The sequence below is a fragment of the Anas acuta genome, chromosome Z (assembly GCF_963932015.1).
Source record: "Anas acuta chromosome Z, bAnaAcu1.1, whole genome shotgun sequence".
NCBI classification, from domain to species: Eukaryota; Metazoa; Chordata; class Aves; order Anseriformes; family Anatidae; genus Anas; species Anas acuta.
In genome coordinates, this window is record NC_089017.1 from 14112228 (window position 1) to 14129182 (window position 16955).

The window sequence follows — 16955 nt, forward strand, 5'->3', positions numbered from 1 at the left end:
ACAGCTCTAATCTCACTGGTTTTACCAGAGGTTTTTCACATAAATTTGTTGTTTATTCTTCCCTGTGAAGATGGCGTAGCATAAACACACTAAACCAGTGTGGATTTCCTGCTGGATTGGGAACAAGATCCCCAGTTGATGTCTGCATTAAGACACTGAGGTGTGTTATCTGTTCTCAGAGACTGTCTGCTCAGAAAGGTCTCATTGGTGCTTAAGAGGCACTTTGCTGGGGACTTTGCATCTCCATTTGCTGACTTCACAGTATCCCTCTTAATTGCAATGTTCCTCCTGATACTTTTTCCTTTTATTCCGCTGTTGCTGATGGCTGCCATTAGCCGGCACACAGCTTTAAAAGGGACCATAACTTCGGCTGATCCTAATGGTGCCGATGCCCTGAATAATATATGAGGCGTGCTGCCTATTAACCTCACCCACTCGCTCCCCTCTGGAGGTCTGTGCCTCTCAGGGACACCGCTGAATCACCCCATCTGTACCCCAAAAAACACCAGACGGCTCTCAGCGTGCCCACAGCGGGCGAGGCCCCTCTTCCAACCCTCCCTTTGGGCTCGGGGCCGCCGCCATGCCCCTCTGCCTGACCGCGCCACGGCCAGCCCCAGAAGATGGCGGGCGGGCCGTGAGAGGCCGGGACCCGGCCCTAAAGGTGGGGTGGCCGGGTAGGGCCGGACAGGGAGGCAGAGAGGCGGCCCCGGGGCTCGGAGCAGGGGCACGGGGCGGGCGGTGGGGCCGGGCCTCCGCGCTCGGGGCGTGCCGGGCAGCGGGCGGGCTGCTCGCACGGCAGCTCCCTGGCAGCTGCCGGCCGCTGTGTGCTCCGCTGCGGAGGGGCTAAATGCCGGGTATCGGGATCAGTGCTGCGGCCCCGTGCCTCTCCTGCCCTGCCTGCACAGCTCCTGCCCGCTGCGAGGTGCAGTAATTGCTGCGAGCTCCGTGCCTGCCGCAGGTATCGCCCTACACGACGAGCCCGGTGCTTGAGCTGCATGGGGAGGCTGCGTGGGGCTGCGCGTCCTCACGGGCTGTCCCCTGGGGGTGGGTGTCCGCAACAGCTGAAAACAAACTTCTGAGAGCTGAGGCACTGGGGGAGAAGGGTGGCTTTGTGCTCGGGGAAAGCACCGTGCATCAGGCTGAAGGAGCAGAGCGGTCAGTGTAGGTCCCTCGGTCACAGACCGACCACTAGCACCAGGCTTCAAAATGGGAGAGGGGAGGGAAAGTGGAGAAAAACCCCTCTAGGTTTGTGTCATAAAGTATTGAACGTTACAGTGTTGATTTATATACAGTGATGATTTGGATCTGTTTTTTTCTTTTTCTTTTTTCTTTTTTTTTTTTTTGGTGTTATTTGGGACTTGCAGGGAACATTTTTAATTGAAAAATGTCGTGCTGGCAGATCTCAAAATCTGTTTGTTTTAGTAGGTCCTGTAATTGCAATTAGTTTCACGCCACAGTTCTGTTTCAGCCAGCAGTTTTGACTGAGATACAAAAGTATTGCTAGTACGAGTTTACGCTATGGGCAGTAAATGGAAGACCGGACACACAACCTCTACGAGATGATCGGTGTCAGCAGGGTGAAACAGTCACTGTTCAGTTGTCTCCTGCAGGCTTATAGTGAGATAAATACATCTGGATCAAAGAATACAGACTGTACTCAGCAGGACAAAAAACTATCTTGGAAAGACTGCCTCCCCTGTTGGGGAAAAAGGGCTAATGCTGTGCTTAGACGTGCGGTAGGAGGAATTAGCAGGTAGGAGTCCTGGTAGTGGTCTTAAGTTCCTTTAACAACCTGTGCAAGGAAGGCATCTGTCTGGCATCCCACAGTGAAAAGTGAAGGAACTGGGGAAGGTGGGCAGTATACAGGCTTCCCTGCAATGTTACACATTAACTGCATTAATGCAATGGAGCTGTAGCCCACTCCTGTAAACCCAGCGCTAATTATTCAGACACTGTGTCTGCATGTTAGGAAGGGTATGAAGCAATAGCAAGCCTTCAAAAGAGGATATAGAAAAATAACCAAAGGAAATGGAAAACAAACCTGTTGAAGGGTAGGATACTTCCATTTGTATAAACTTCAGATGAGTACGTTTGGGTGTTCGCATATAGAGAAGCAGAAGGATATTCAGGCCATGCAGAGTGACCTTCTTAATCATTGAGAAAGATACGAGACAAAATACTGCATAGTTATTGCCAGTATTACCAACTAACTACTAAAACCAAGAATAAGTATTTCAATAGTTGCGTAAGTGCAAAACTCTATTAGCCGTGATTGTAAGATGGGTTTTTAATGTGATCCAGGATAGATGATTAAGTTTCTTTTTCAGAATGGCTGTTGTGTGGGCATGTAAACTGCATGGTCGCAGTCATCCTTTTTGACTGACAGTGATATTTCGTGTTCATGTTGTTTCCTTTGATTCTTGTGTTTGGGAGACTGGGATTACCTGCATTGTTACCCCTATTCTCCTAACATCGGCAGCACTGTGGAAGGATCTGCAACTGGGCTGTAGCTGATCCTCTGAACGTTCCAGGAAAATGTTGTCTTTTTTGTAAAACAGTTGCAAACATTACTTAAGTGGATGTGGGTTTTACTCTGGAGCACCTAGAACTGATCTTAATTTATGAGGTGAAGCTGGACAGGTGAACAAATGCTCTGAAGAAGTACAGGAAATCTTCCCTCTTACTGTCAGACAGGTGCATATTCCTTATGAACTTGAGGTTAAAACAATTGCCAGGTTTGGGAGGTAAGGAAGGGTTTTGGTTGTGGATTAGGTGGGAAAAAAAAACAAACAACTCAAACCTCTCTTAATAAGAGTTATACCTTCCTTTAAAGCACAGTGCATGGATCCTTCTGCATGGACCATCCAGATTCCTCATCTGGTTGCTTTCTATGGCGCAGGCATCTCAGTCTGTCTTGTTCTACGTTTTTCTTCGGGTCATCCTTCTTTTCTCAAGGAGGGGGCACAGGGGTAACCACGCTACCTGATAAGGTACTACTGAGGTGTGACACTAAAATCATGTTTCAAAGTATACTCTAACATTTGTGGTTCCCAAAAAGCTCACACTAAGAAGGAAAGCCCGGGATCAGACCTGTGCATGATTCCTACTTAAACCCTTGCTCCACTGTTTCTTCTTTCCCACAGGTAAAACAAAAACAAGGAATGACTGTGCGGCTACTAGATCTGCAGTTGTCTCTAGTAGTGGCCAACATTCAGTTCTGGTAGCATTGATGTCTTGACCTTTATTTTAGTAAGCATTATCAAGTCAGATCTGATTATGTACTTAAAATGAAAAAAAAAAAGGGACCCTTATATGTAAAATAAAGAAATTAAATCTTGTTTTGTGTTTGTAGCTTTAAGCCTTTCCCCTAAAATTAAAGTATTTATTATGAGGTTTCATATATTAATATACTGGCAAACAGATACTTGTTCTGCAGCTGTTTTATTTAGCTTGGCATCTGTACCTAAAGATAAATTTAAAGGCCTATCTGTTATATTTGTATTTGTTTAGAGAATAGTGAATTCTGTTCTACTTACCAGACACATTTTTCTTTTATTAGTATCAAGCTGTATTTAGGTGAAATTTGGAATTTAAAGATAATGTATAGCATTTTATATCAGAATGTGTTAATATTTAATACACTGCTAAATAACGTTCTATACAAAAGGAAAGGGTTTATCAAGACAAGTTTTGCATCTGTAACCTCAATGTGTCATGAACAATAAATGTTAGTAGTTTTTAGCTGAACTGACCTTTCCTTGTCACTATGTCCTTCAGGATTTTAGAACAAAAGTATCTTATCCTGTTGTGCCTTTTTATTATTTAGATAATAATTGTTGTGCCTTATTATTATTTAGAGGCTGAAAGAGGAAAATGTCTTTCCTGCTTTTTCAGTTTCTAGTTAACTTGCAGTTTGTAAATTAACAAGTCATTGAACTTAATGATTACAGCCTTTGTTTCTATTCTTTTTTTTTCCCACTATGACATATGTAGAACAAGTTTCTGCGGTCACAAGTTGGCACTGAGCTTCAAGAGGCTCTTCTCCATGTTGCTTCTTCAGATGTCTGTGGAAACTTACTGGTTTCTATTTTCTCAATAAATCTGTGTTATTTGAATAATACTCTGTGTTTATTTTAGTAATAAGTAGTAATTTTAATGATGGGTTTTAAGGCAAGTTGCCATAATTTCAAATTTAAATAAGTTTGGTTTTGATGTAAGCACATCAGAAAATGTGCTTAATTACTGTTCAAGTAAAATTTTATTTAAATGTCAAAGTTGTAAGTTTTATTTTTCCTGGACTAAGGTTCAGCTAACTGTATTTTTAGCTCAGTTGAGTACTGCAGGTCACAAAACCAGTGTGCTCAGGATCATTTACTACAGTGTTTGCCATTTTTCCCATGAATGGGCTTGCCAAAGTATGATTTGTAGGAATTAGAGAATTCAGAGAGGAAATTGACTGTCCCTTACTTCTGCTGCTTCCTCCAGTATGCTTGCATGTCACTCTCTGCTTTGACCTGTGCAGAGAAATCTATTCCTTTCCTCTTCTGATATCCACTGGTACTCACCCTTGGAACGGGTCCTGGAAGCTGATGCTTCTGCAGCCTGTTTTATAGGAACAAGACTGAAGTTCACATTGGGTTTATTTGCCTCAAAATGCCCTCCTTCCCTTCAGGATTTCTGTAAACACTAATAGATTTGAATAGTAGAGTTCAGGACACCTGTGCTTACACCTTTTCCAAATGAATCTCTTTCTTTTTCTGTATTAATTCCAAATGAATTCACTGGGGTAGCTCACACGAGGGTTCCTGGCAATCGACATTGGCTGATAGAGCAAAGTCTGTCTCTTTGCATGGTAGAGTTCCTCCAATTGCTGCTAAAGACTGAATATAAGGCTACAATCACTATTCAGTTTTTGTTGTCAGTTGCTAAGAGAGCTGTATTTATACCTAGTGGGAAAGGACACCCTGTTAGGTTCCAACAAAAACGTTAGAAATTCTTGAAGATTACTGGTTTTATGCAGGCTAAAGAAATACTGCTGGTTCCACTTATAAATGTACCATGTCCTCTATGCATGGCGCAACAGCTGCATTGCATACAGAAGTATGTGTTTGTGTAGTTTAAAAATAATATTAAATTAGGTTTGAGTGGAAGAAACTTTCCCATCCTGAAAAATGGGAAAGAGAGGGAGGAAAGCTGATCGAGAAACAGCTCTACTTAGAAAATGTAATGAGAAGTTGGTTAGGGTCATTTTTTCATCTCATTTACTTATATTTTTTAAACCATAATAATTCCAAATAACTTAATAACTTTCAAAATGAAAAATGGAAGAACTGTTGTTTTGGTATTGAGGCAGCCTTTTTTCATCAATAATACTACCTTTTAAAAAAATATCTTCATTGTGATTTTCCCTTTCTGCAAGAAATCGTTTTGATTAATCAAGTTTTTAAATAGCTCTTGTTGAGGAAAATGGTTCTGCTCATGCAGTTTGTTTGCTGACCTGCTTTTAGCTTTTCTAGGTATCTTTCATAGACTTACAGAAGGGCTGAGGCTGGCAGGGACCTCTGGGCCCATCTGGCCCAACACCTGCCCAAGCAGGGACACCCAGAGCAGGCTGCCCAGGGCCACGTCCTGGCGTTTTTGGAGATCCCCAAGGAGGAGACCCCAAAGCCTGTCTGGGCAGCCTGTGCCAGGGCTCCCTCACCACACAGTGTGGGAAGAAGTGCTGCCTGGTGTTCGGAAGGAACCTCTTGCACTGAAGTTTGTGCCCCTTGCCTCTTGGCCTGGCACAGGGCACCACTGAAAAGAGCCTGGACCCGTTCTCTTTGCACCCTCCCTTCAAGTGTTTCTGTATATTGATGAGATCCCTCTGAGCCTCCTCTTCTCCAAGCAAAGCAGTCCCAGCTGTAAAAGAGATGCTCAGTCCCTTCACCCATCGCCATGGCTCTTTGTTATACCCCTTCCAGTATTTTTGTGTTTCCCTTGCACTGGGGAGCCCAGAACTGGACACAGTACTCCTCTGGGGTGGCCGCCCAGTGCTGAACGTAGCGGAGGGATCACCTCCCTTGACCTGCTGGCAATACCTTGCCTAGTGTGAGCCTTGTTACCATCAGCCTGCTTTGTGACATCTTGGTGGCTCATGTTCAGCTTGGAGTCCACCTGGAGCCCCAGACCCTTTCCTATAGAGCTGCTTCCCAGCTGGGAGGCCCCCAGCCTGTCTGGGTGCCTGGGGTTGCTACTCCCCAGGTGCAGGGCTCTGCACTCCTCCTTGTTGAATTTCATGAGATTTTTGTCAGCCCACCTGACCATCTGTCCAGCCTGTCAGGGTCTTTCTGGATGGTGCATGACTCTGCTCTGTCAGCCCTTCCTCTCAGTTTTGTGTCACGTCCTTTCAGCACGTCTGAATTTATTGTGTGACTTTTCCATCACCGGACCATTCTTGTAACGCTTTTTACGTGTGCGATTTCTTAAACGAGCAAACAGCTGAAGACCTATTTATTCATGTATGGTTGCCACATAAGATGGGAAGAGAGATGTAACCTGCTGAGTCACTCTCTGGTTTCTGGCATGCAGTAGTAAGCGACTTGCATGTCGAATAACTGGCTGCCAATGGCACTCGAGAAGGTGGGAGAAGGTGCAAGGTTCAGGACTGAACCAAATTAACAGAAGAAGAAATGGGAAGGAATGCCATGGAGATCTCTCTCCCTAGGCCCCATGCAGTTCTCCATTTAAGCAAATCAGATGCTCTTCAGGTCATATAGCAAGTCACATTTGCTACCTTAGCAAAAACGTGTGTGTATATATATACACATAATTTATTTTTTTTTTCTTTTACCAAGTGGAAATGACTGTGTACAAATCACTAGGAAAAAAAGAGAAAAGTTGGTGATGGTAGAGGACAAGGAGATCACTGAGAATGGATGGGATGTTTGATCTTTGTTTAAGCTTTTGGGTAGGCATGTGGAACCAGAGTTTTTTGAAGGCTTGCAACTGGGCTTGCGGCTGGATTTGCCATGCCTGGGCTTCTTAGTGCTGTGCTCCACTGTAGTGGGGTTTATGGTGGTATGGGATGTTTTTGGCACAAGCATAACTCAGAAATGGTTTTGACTTCCCTATGCTTTTGTGTTCTGATTCCTTGCTATAAAAAGTATGGGATCACTGGAGCAAGTCAAAAGACCGGTCAAAAAGCGTTTTCCCTATTATTGGAAATAGCTGAATTATTTTGGCTGCAATGCCGCCTGTTCTGTCTCTTGTCCCTTAAAAATAGAGAACTGGCATGTAAGATTTCAGCAGAAACTTAGGATTTGTGAAATTTTAAGGAAAAAAAATAGTTTTTTTGAGTGGGAAGCGTGTGACAGACTTACTAAACTTTTTCTTTTTTTCCCATTTTTTTAATATGTCAGATAGTTCTGCATCTCCTTGCAAGAGTTTTTGAACTCTTTGAAGTGTTTTATGCTTTTACCAAGTTTTTACCAAGAAAAAGGTCCCTTTTCTCATACTGTCTTTTCATTTTTATCACAAAACTTCTGGGCATGATGTGCACAGTAATTTCCAGAAGAAGAGTCAGCCGGTGCTCCCAGATAAAGTCAAGTGTCCATGTCAACTTACAGTTGCTTTATTTGGCATCATCTTCTATTGAAATGGACTGTTAATTTTATTAAAAACTTCTTGTAAGTTATTCCTTTCCTGAATTGGAAGGGATTGTATTCTGTAATACTTTACTAATTGTTCTGTTTACTTAATTAATTAAGTTAAATGATTAAAAATTAAAAGTAAACAGTTACAATGATTCATTTACTAATGCTAATAGTTTGCATGCCCCTTTTGGGGAGAACCAATATCTTTGTTTTGGTCTTGGTATTAGCTGAAATATATTTTGAGTATGTCCCAGGTAAGAAAAACTATGACCATTTCTTACACAGAGCAGTGAATTCACGTTCAGTCTAGACAGTTGCTTTGTGGTGACAATTCTATCCCCTCTTTTTTTCTCGATTCTTTTTTAGGAAAAAACTGTTTTGAACTGTTGGTTTTATTTCATGAAGTCCTTACAACATAGAAAACACATTGAGCTTTTGTTGCAGGTTGCTAGTAGTTAAGACAACAAAAAAGAATAATAGAGCTTTATTATGTTAAATGCCATAAGCTCTTTCCTGTGAACAGTTATACATGCTTATCTTCGCATGCCACACACAGGATTTGGTGTTCTCATAAATGAGCATTTCCTCCAAGATTAAAGCCATATTCATGGAGCTGCTACAAAACATTTTATTTAACTACTTAATAAGATGATGTACTTCTTGAAGCAGAAAAAAGTACTTACGCCAGTGCAGCATCTGTAACCCATTACTGTGTAGACTTGATTTCTCTTGGGCTTACCCTTCCTACTCTGTCATAGCTTTGATTAGGCACATCTTGTACGGCTCTTGATTATTTTGCTCAGTTTTGTTGATACCACTAATCATTTTTGAAGTGTTAGTTTCTCAGCAACCACTGGTCTCCTAGCTTATAAAGTACCGACTGCATTGCTGTTTATGACAAAGCTGTGGTAATCTTTGGTGCACTTTCCTATGAAGTTGGTAAAGCCTTTTTTGGAGTCATCTGACCATTATGATTTTCCTTTATTTTTGAATGGAATGTAGTTTTCTTGTAGACATTTTAAAAGAGTCAGCCTTGCTAAATGTCTCTCCACAGAAGATAGCTAGGCAGGCTGAATTTCACACAGACTCAAAGGCATTTCTCAACCATTCTTTACGCTGGCATTGGAAGGCAGGCTGGATCACCCCCAGAAGGATTTCAGGTGTGCTTACCTCTCTCAGTTATGGAAAACTCAAACACTTACCTTAGGAAAACTGCAGCAGATTTCTCCATTGTGCAGGAAACTTACACTGAGATAAAGTAAACTTCAATCCAAGCTAATCATGATTAACTCTTACATAAATGTTTGCAAAGTATTAAAGTTACAGGGACACCTTTACTTGAAGTATATCATTTTTATGTATATTTTTCTTCCTTTTTTTTATGACAGTGTTTCCTGCCCATAGTTTATGAAAAGGAAATGTTCAGCTGTTGGATTTGGATGTTCATCTTGCTCTGCGGAAGTTCTATAGCAGGTTTGTTTCCTTATTACTAGCACTTGTCTTGCCATAAGAAAATTTTTTGAAAGGTGTCTTTCACCAAGTAAAATGTCCAAGCATTATTAAAATGAAAAAAAATATATAATTAAAAATAGAACCATACTGTACACATAAAGTAGTGTACAGTAGTGTGAAAAATTAATTTATAGCATTATTGATCTCTTTGTGGAATGCAAATTATGATTATTGCAGCCTGGATTTTGAAACAAAAAGACAGCAAAAAGATAGACAGAATCAAATCACATAAGGGTTAAAATATACCAAAAGAGAATTAACAGAAAACAAAGAAGAAAGTTTAATATTTGGTTTAATATCTTAATTCCAGCAAAGCAAAATTCTACGTCTGAAAGATGTTCTTTTGTTTATTTGTTTTTTATTTAGCAGATTTATTTATGAAATCTGGCTCCAAGAAACAAGTAGCAACAGTAAAATAGATAAAATAGCTCCTTGCAGGATTCCTTTGGGTGGTTCTTACACTTTTTGAGTTCTCTATGAGATCTTTGAGTTCATTCCTTCACCCTCCTTCTGTGTTTTCCTTTTGTGTACACTTTACATACAATTCCTGCACTGTGTTTGAGATTTTAAATTCTGTGAAGGGTAAAATCCTAATGAAACATTGAAATATACTGCAGCCTGGTTATAGGTTTTAAACTTAACAGTTTGATGTACTTCCTGACATACTCAATAGTAATGATACAATGAAATTACAGGTGTACTTTTTATATACAGGTTTTTAAAAACATTTAAGTGGCAACAGCCTCTTTTCTTCATTTACTTCTATTAAAGAACATACAAGTTGAACTTTCTCCACACTATCTGGGAAAGTATGGAAACATAATTCTTATACAATTCCTGTATTAAGATAGTAATTTGTAAAAACTGAGTTTACATACTCAGTATCAGCAAAATCTGATTCAAGGGATTATCTGACAATTTTATTTGAACTCCATTTGAAAAAATAATCAAATTAAATGATGTATAGACATACATGTATACGGTGATGGCAAAATAAGGTAGCGTTTTTTCACAGGTATGTCGAAAGGATCTAGGTAATGTAATATCTTTAATTTTGCTTTTAGATGAAAAATCTATCAGAGATGCTGACATTTTTCCTTCATCTCCTGAAATTGAAAGAGGATCCACCCTGAAACTGTTTTGTGTTCTTGGAAAACACTATACGCCTCAAAGAAATGCAAGCCACATCATCTGGAAATTAAATCATGAATTGATTGCTCAGGAAAACTATAACATTGTGAATGAGACTGTATCTAGTGTAATCATCCATAATTTCACTTACAACAAAGCACATGTGAAATGTTTCATCAAGTACTTAGGCAAAGAACAACTTTTGGTTCACACAGAAGTTAAATCTGGCTGTAAGTAGAAATATGGGACAAAATTTTAAATATTTTTATGTAACTTACTGTCTTTTTTTTTTTTTTTTTTGGACCTAGTTTTGTTTGCTTGTTTGTTTGGCTTGGGGCATTATAAGACCTTTTATTCAAGTATCTTTTTTTTTTTTTTTTTTTCCTAAACTAAAGCATGAAATTTTTGGCAATCCTTATTGATGCTAGTCCATAATCTGACCCTGACTTGACCAGCTAAAGCAGTGGGCGATTTTTGTTGAGTTCAGAGACAACTAGATCCTTCTCTTTGATTATTTCTCATGTCTAGCCTAGCCAACTTAAGCCTTCTCAAGGGATGATTTCCTTTCCAATCCTCTGTTCCAGAAAAATTATAATCATAGTCTTATCTGGAGAAAGTTGCAGGATAAATATAAATACTACTTCTCTATTTTACTGAGCAGGTTAAGTCCATTTTATACTAATGCATGCATGGGGATTCCATTCTAGTAAGAAAGTGGTAAATGCAGAGAAATAAACCCACAGAATAAAGAACAGCAAAAAATATTGCTGGTTTGCAAAGTGAAGTGTGCTGTAAGCTTGTAAGCAAAAAGATCTTTTTAAGAAATGTGCTAGGTAGAACAGAGAAGTATTATTTTGCAGAAATGGCTTCTTCAGTCAGTGTATTTCAATGGGAGCAGTTCTCTTCCTTTCAACTCCCATTTCTTCTAGTGAGTGAAGTCTGTGTTTAACGCAGGTATCTTTGAGGGTGTTACATTTTTATGGATTGTTTCCTTTGTGCCATCTTGCTTATAAGTGAAATTAGTGGTTGCTTCAAGGTCAAATAGATACATTTTCCAGGAAATTGTCTTCTGCAGTCTGAGGCCATACAGTCTTCTTAGTTTAGCAGTTTTACTAAGGTATGTGGCTAGGTATTCTGAGAAGGAACCAAGAGGAGCTTTATCTTTCAGACAATGCTCATACATTTTTGCTGTATCTTTGTTTTCCTGCTACTGGCTGGACTGGTGTTTACCTACAGACACTTTACAGGGAGTGTATTTAGACATTCAGGACAAAATATATTTTGGTTTGATATATGATGTTTAATGAGCTACTATAAAAATACCTCCAGGCCCATTCAGTTAAGTACTTTCTGAGAATCAGTTGGAGCCAGTCTTCCTGCTTCCCTGGGGAAAGAAGAAATGGTTTTGGTTTTGTGAAGAGTTTTGAGGGCAATAAGAGAAAAAAAAAAAGGAGTTATGTGAAAGCCACATAGTGAAGCTTGGCCTTCTGACTAACATAGTAAATTTTATATTAAAGTTGTTTATAAGAATATTTTTTTCTCCTTGGTCATTGCAGTTCCACCAGACACGCCAGGAAATATTTCCTGTATTTATTACTTTAATGTTGAACTTACCTGCAACTGGACTTCAGGAAGAGAAACAAATCTTACAACAACCTATACTCTTTACAGAAAAATGTAAGTATTGGATGTAGCAGGAACTGGGGTGCTGGGGTAAGACTGCTATCTCCCTCCCCATCATATTCTCACTTCTGTTTAAAATAAACCTGGAAGCAGCATGTAGTTCGGTGTCATGGCATTCCTCAGTAAGCACAATTTATTTTGGATTGATAATGGTTAAAAAAGTTACAACCTGATACTGTTCTAGTACTCTGCATAAACATAATGAATGCTTTTAACTCAGCACACAACTCGTTGTTGGAATTGATGTTCCCTTGTTTCCCTGAAATACCATTATTAATTAGGTCAAACTGAGTAAGCCTAGGTACAAATATAATCGTTTAAGATATTCTACTGCTGAGTCAGAATGGAGGCACTTAATTGAACTGTAACAGAGAAACTTACCAACTGTCCTTGGTTTGAATGAGGAAAGATGCCTTCTTCCCCAACTTTAAACAATTCCCCCTTAAAACCATTAAAGTCCCTGTTGTTCTGTCTAATAATAACATATACAACAGTTTGTACTAAGGTGTTGCACATAAGGATATTTCAGATTTTATTTATTTATTTTACATTAAATAAGTTTTCAAGGTGCTTTTCTAATTCGAAGCATTTTGTGTAGTATACTACTCTAAGGTACAGTGATTGACAACCAGATCTCTCATCTGAAGGCTGTTTTAGGGTGGGGGAAAAAAATGCAAACCATAAAGTATAATGACGAGCAACATCAATGGTGTCTGACAGCATTAGGCTTTAACCTAGTAGTCTTTGGAGTCATACTGTCTCAGTGAAAGAATCAAGAGTTGTCCTTTTTGGTCTGCTCATATCCTCGTATCTGGGGATTTGCATTTACAAATACAAGTTATGCAGTCTTGTGCTTTTTAGTATCTTCACAACCCCATTATAAGAGAAGAGTTATTTGATTCTTTCAATTTTAATTTTAGATTTTGCTTAGGAGCTTACTTTTTCAAAAGTTATTGTGAAAATAGTGAAATCACTGTTGTTTCAAGGCAAATCTCAAGATACAGTTTTGAAGGCAACAGCACAGATTTTATCAAATACACTCGTCAATGTGTTTTTCATAATACTGCTGCTTGAGGCTGTAGATAATATGTTGGCATGAAGTTTTCTAAAACGCCTAAGATGTCCTTGAGAAATGGAAGGAACGTAGACTCCAAAGGAAATACTTTCTTATTGTAAGTTATATTAGCATATTACATCTTTTTATGCAAATGGAAGGACAGGAAGATATCTTTAGTTTTGTCTCTACTTTAGGCTCAACATTTTAGTCCACCTTTGCTAGGTAGAACTTCCTACTGCTTCTAGTGTTTCTATGTTTTGTAACAGTTGGACACGTGAAACCATAAACTGTGCCAAATGTTGAAAGTAAGTATTGATACTGCTCCTTCCTGTACCAGCACAATTTTTTCTTTAACCACACAGTGAATTGCAGATCTATTTCCAGTAAAATCTAACCATTAACTTTAATCTAGATCAATTTCCCTGTTTGTTTTACTATATGACTACTATGGTGGTTTTACCCAGCTGGGCAGCTGAACTACGCTACAACTGCTCTCTCACTCCCCCTCCTCAAATGGAAAAGGGGAGAAAATATGTTGAAAAGTGGATCAAGGACTGAGATAAGGACAGGGAGATCACTCAACAGTTAGCGTCATGGGCAAAACAGATTCAGCACACAGAGGCCAACTTATTACCTATTACTAAGAAGCTAGAGGAAGCAGTTAGAAACTAAAAGCAAACCATAAACGCCTTTCCCCATCCACCCTTTTCCACCTCCTCCCCTCCAAGCAGCACAGAGGAAGAGGAATGGGGGCTGTGGTCAGTCCCTGATGCTCCTTCCCGGTCCCTCTCTGCCCCTGCTCCCTGTGGGGTCCCTCCCATGGATGCCGTCCTTCCCCAACTGAGCCTGCGGGGGCTGCCCACAGGCAGCAGCTCTTTGAGACCTGCTCCCACACAGCTCCATCCCACGGGGTCCATCCATCCCCCAGGAGCAAACTGCTCCAGCACGGGTCCCCCACGGGTGGGCGGCAGCTCCCCCCAGACCCCCTGCTCCTGTGGGGGCTCCTCTCCACGGGCTGCAGCTCCGGCCCAGGGCCTGCTCCTGCGGGGGCTCTCCATGGGCCGCAGCCTCCTCCAGGCCACATCCACCTGCTCCACCGGGGGCTCCTCCACCCATGGGGGGGCTGCAGCGTGGAGATCTGCTCCATGTGGGACCCATGGGCTGCAGGGGGACAGCCTGCTCCACCAGGGGCCTCTCCCTACACAGGGGAACTGCTGCTGCCTGCCTGGAGCACCTCCTGCCCTCCTGCTGCACTCATCTGGGGGCTGCAGGGCTGCCTCTCTGGTTCTCTCACATTTCTCATCCCTCTCTCCCAGGTGCTGTTGCACAGCAGTTCTTGGTTTTGTTGATTTCTCCCCCCCCCCACCTTCTTCAATCTTCCCTCCCAGAGGCCAGAGCAGTGTCACTCATGGCTCGTCTCTGGCCAGCAGTGGGTCTGCATGCTATCTTATAGCTGTGTCATGAGGCATGTGTTCCTAGCTGTGTCTACATACATATTATTAAGGGAGGTCTTGTGTGGAGTGACTTGATTATTTCACTGCTCTTTGATTTTAATCTAAAATAATAATAACCTATGAATCCCCCATTAAGTCATTTTTACTTTTCATTACTGCTTGCTGGAATTTGTCTTACTAATGGCAATTAAAGCTGAGTCCTTGTGGGCTATACATATGCATTATTTATTGGGTTTAGTTTTTACAGAGTGAATGCAGGAGCAGTGCAATTGGGAAAGAGTGTTTGTTTGCACACATGTATTACCTAAGAAGGAGATTTTTAGTATTAAAAAAAAAATCCTGCATCCTCAAAAACATATAATAATTAAATCCTAACCTAATAATCAGAGTTATTCTGAGAATATCTTCTAATGGCTAACTCCTGCTATTTTTCTCTTTTAATTTTTAGTAAGAATACACAAGGTCTGATTCTGCTGGACTCAGAGCTCTCCAGCTGCCGAAGCAAAACCGAGTCATGCTCATTTCGTCACCCAAATATTCCATTTAGTACTTCGTTTTGTTTTCAAGTGAAAGCTCAAAATGTTTTGGGTGAAGCTATATCAGAGTGTGTTCCTATTACTATGGAAAGCATAGGTAATTAAAAAAGCATTAAGTAAAGATGGCAGCACAGATTATGTTGAACTGATGGCACCTTCACAATTCTTTTTCCCTTTCTGTAGAATATGGCCTAGGGGTCTCTGGGACAAATTCTGTATGTAAAGTTAGTTTTTGTAGAATGAAAATATGAAAATAGTTTTTTTTTCATTGTAAGTTTTGACACAATTATTTAGGTTTCATTTGTTTTTAAATCGGTTTGCTTTTGAAGTACAATCTCATTTTAATTGCTAGTTAAAATTCATAGAATCATAGAATATCTGAGGTTGGAAGAGACCCACATGAATCATTAAGTCCAACTCCTGGCTCCACCCAGGACTACCTAAAAAAATAAACCATAAAATTACAAAGTTTCTGAAATTAAGTGCGTTATTAAGTACTTAAAATGTTTTATTCCTCCCAGTTTTTATTTTGTTAAAATCTGGGTGCTTCCAATTTAGTGATGCAGATCTCCCATTGTATTTTAACTGTTTGCATTTAATGTGTAAGATTCTTTGAACTGCTTGGAACAGGCAGCAATTTTCAGCAATTTCTTGGATTTACCAAGAGGTGATCAAAATGATACAGTTGTAGTCATAACATGGAGTAGGTACCTCAACAGTGTTTTAGCTAATGTCTGCAGTAGCCATTGTAAATTACAAAGTTTTTTAATTATTAACAAGTAAAGGCTTTATACTAAAATTATTTGTCAAACAAGTGGTATTTGGACTGTGCGTATTTTTGAGTGGTACTAGGTGTCAGTGCAGTATGTGGCTGTAAATGAATCATATCCTATTTGTAGATCTGCCCATCATTTATTCTGCTGTTCTACTTTCTGGTTAGGAAAAATAAATAAATCACCTATGATTCTATTCTGTAATTCCTGGAAGCAATGGTACTGTTTTGTCTACCTCTTCTTCCTCTGTGCTTTGCTGCATTTTCTTCTATTCATTTTGGTGGAGTTAAACAAGATTTTGGTATCAGACAGGTAAGGTCAGCATCGTCACTCTTCCCTGCAACAATGCACATCCCTCTAAAATCGTTCTTTTCCTGATGCATGTGGCAGGTTGTGGAGTTGCATTTGATTTGCTGGCTCATGTGAGATATTGGTATCAAGGGTGAAGCTAGGCTGACTCCCAGCTAGAAGGCTTTCCCTGAGCTGTACTGTGAATAACATAAGCACAGTAACAGTGGTGTGCTTCTGCTTGCACCCTGTATGTTACATTCAGCTCCTCAGTGCTTTACAGGTATCCTCGAAGCAGCTGTGTGAACTGCACAAGAAGTTGTATGAGGCACAAGTTTCAACTATATTAAAGAAGTGTAAAGAGCCAGTTATCCTAGAATCAGTGAAAGAGCTCAAAAGGCTTAGTAATGCTCTTTCAGAGGAAGCCAGCATAACGCTTTTAATTGAGTATTTTTGGTGCAGCACTCTGTCAACTCTCCAGCCCTGTGTTCCTTTATTCCTTGTGTTCAAGCCTGCTGTGGCTCCTTGTCACTTTCCATATCCTCTGTACCAGCCATCTCTTTTCTCAGTGCTTATCTATCCTTTTCCCATTGTCTCCTTCCCATTACTGCACCTTCACATCCTTTTCAAGTGAACTCTTCCCTCATCTGTAATTAGGGCTTGACCTTAGCATTCCTGCCCCTCTTCTTTTCTTCTCCCTGCTGTTGTCTTTGAGAAGAGACTCTGGTAGTGTTCTTCAGCACTAATACAGACAGAAGAAATCTGCACATCTATTTGAGAGTGTGTTTGTCAGTATGAAATTAGTTGTGTGCAATCTCCCTTACAGATAACTTCCCATATGTAGAGTTAAGTCTATGGAATCATGTATGAATTCTGTATGTGAAAAT

The 16955-nt window shown here is 40.4% G+C and overlaps 1 protein-coding gene across 2 annotated transcripts in view; it reads left to right on the forward strand.

Annotated features, from left to right (window-relative positions):
• The first annotated feature begins 576 nt into the window (after positions 1 to 576).
• IL31RA (interleukin 31 receptor A) overlaps positions 577 to 16955 on the forward strand; it is a 38811-nt gene continuing 22432 nt past the window's right edge. The window contains exons 1-5 of one of the 2 annotated variants that reach the window (XM_068666925.1): positions 577 to 661; positions 9023 to 9107; positions 10211 to 10507; positions 11834 to 11954; positions 14920 to 15104. In XM_068666925.1, coding sequence (XP_068523026.1) covers positions 581 to 661; positions 9023 to 9107; positions 10211 to 10507; positions 11834 to 11954; positions 14920 to 15104 — 769 coding nt within the window. In that variant the 5' untranslated portion in view covers positions 577 to 580. Of the gene's footprint in view, positions 662 to 724; positions 959 to 9022; positions 9108 to 10210; positions 10508 to 11833; positions 11955 to 14919; positions 15105 to 16955 lie in introns of those variants that run through there. The other variant, XM_068666926.1, reaches the window with a different exon arrangement.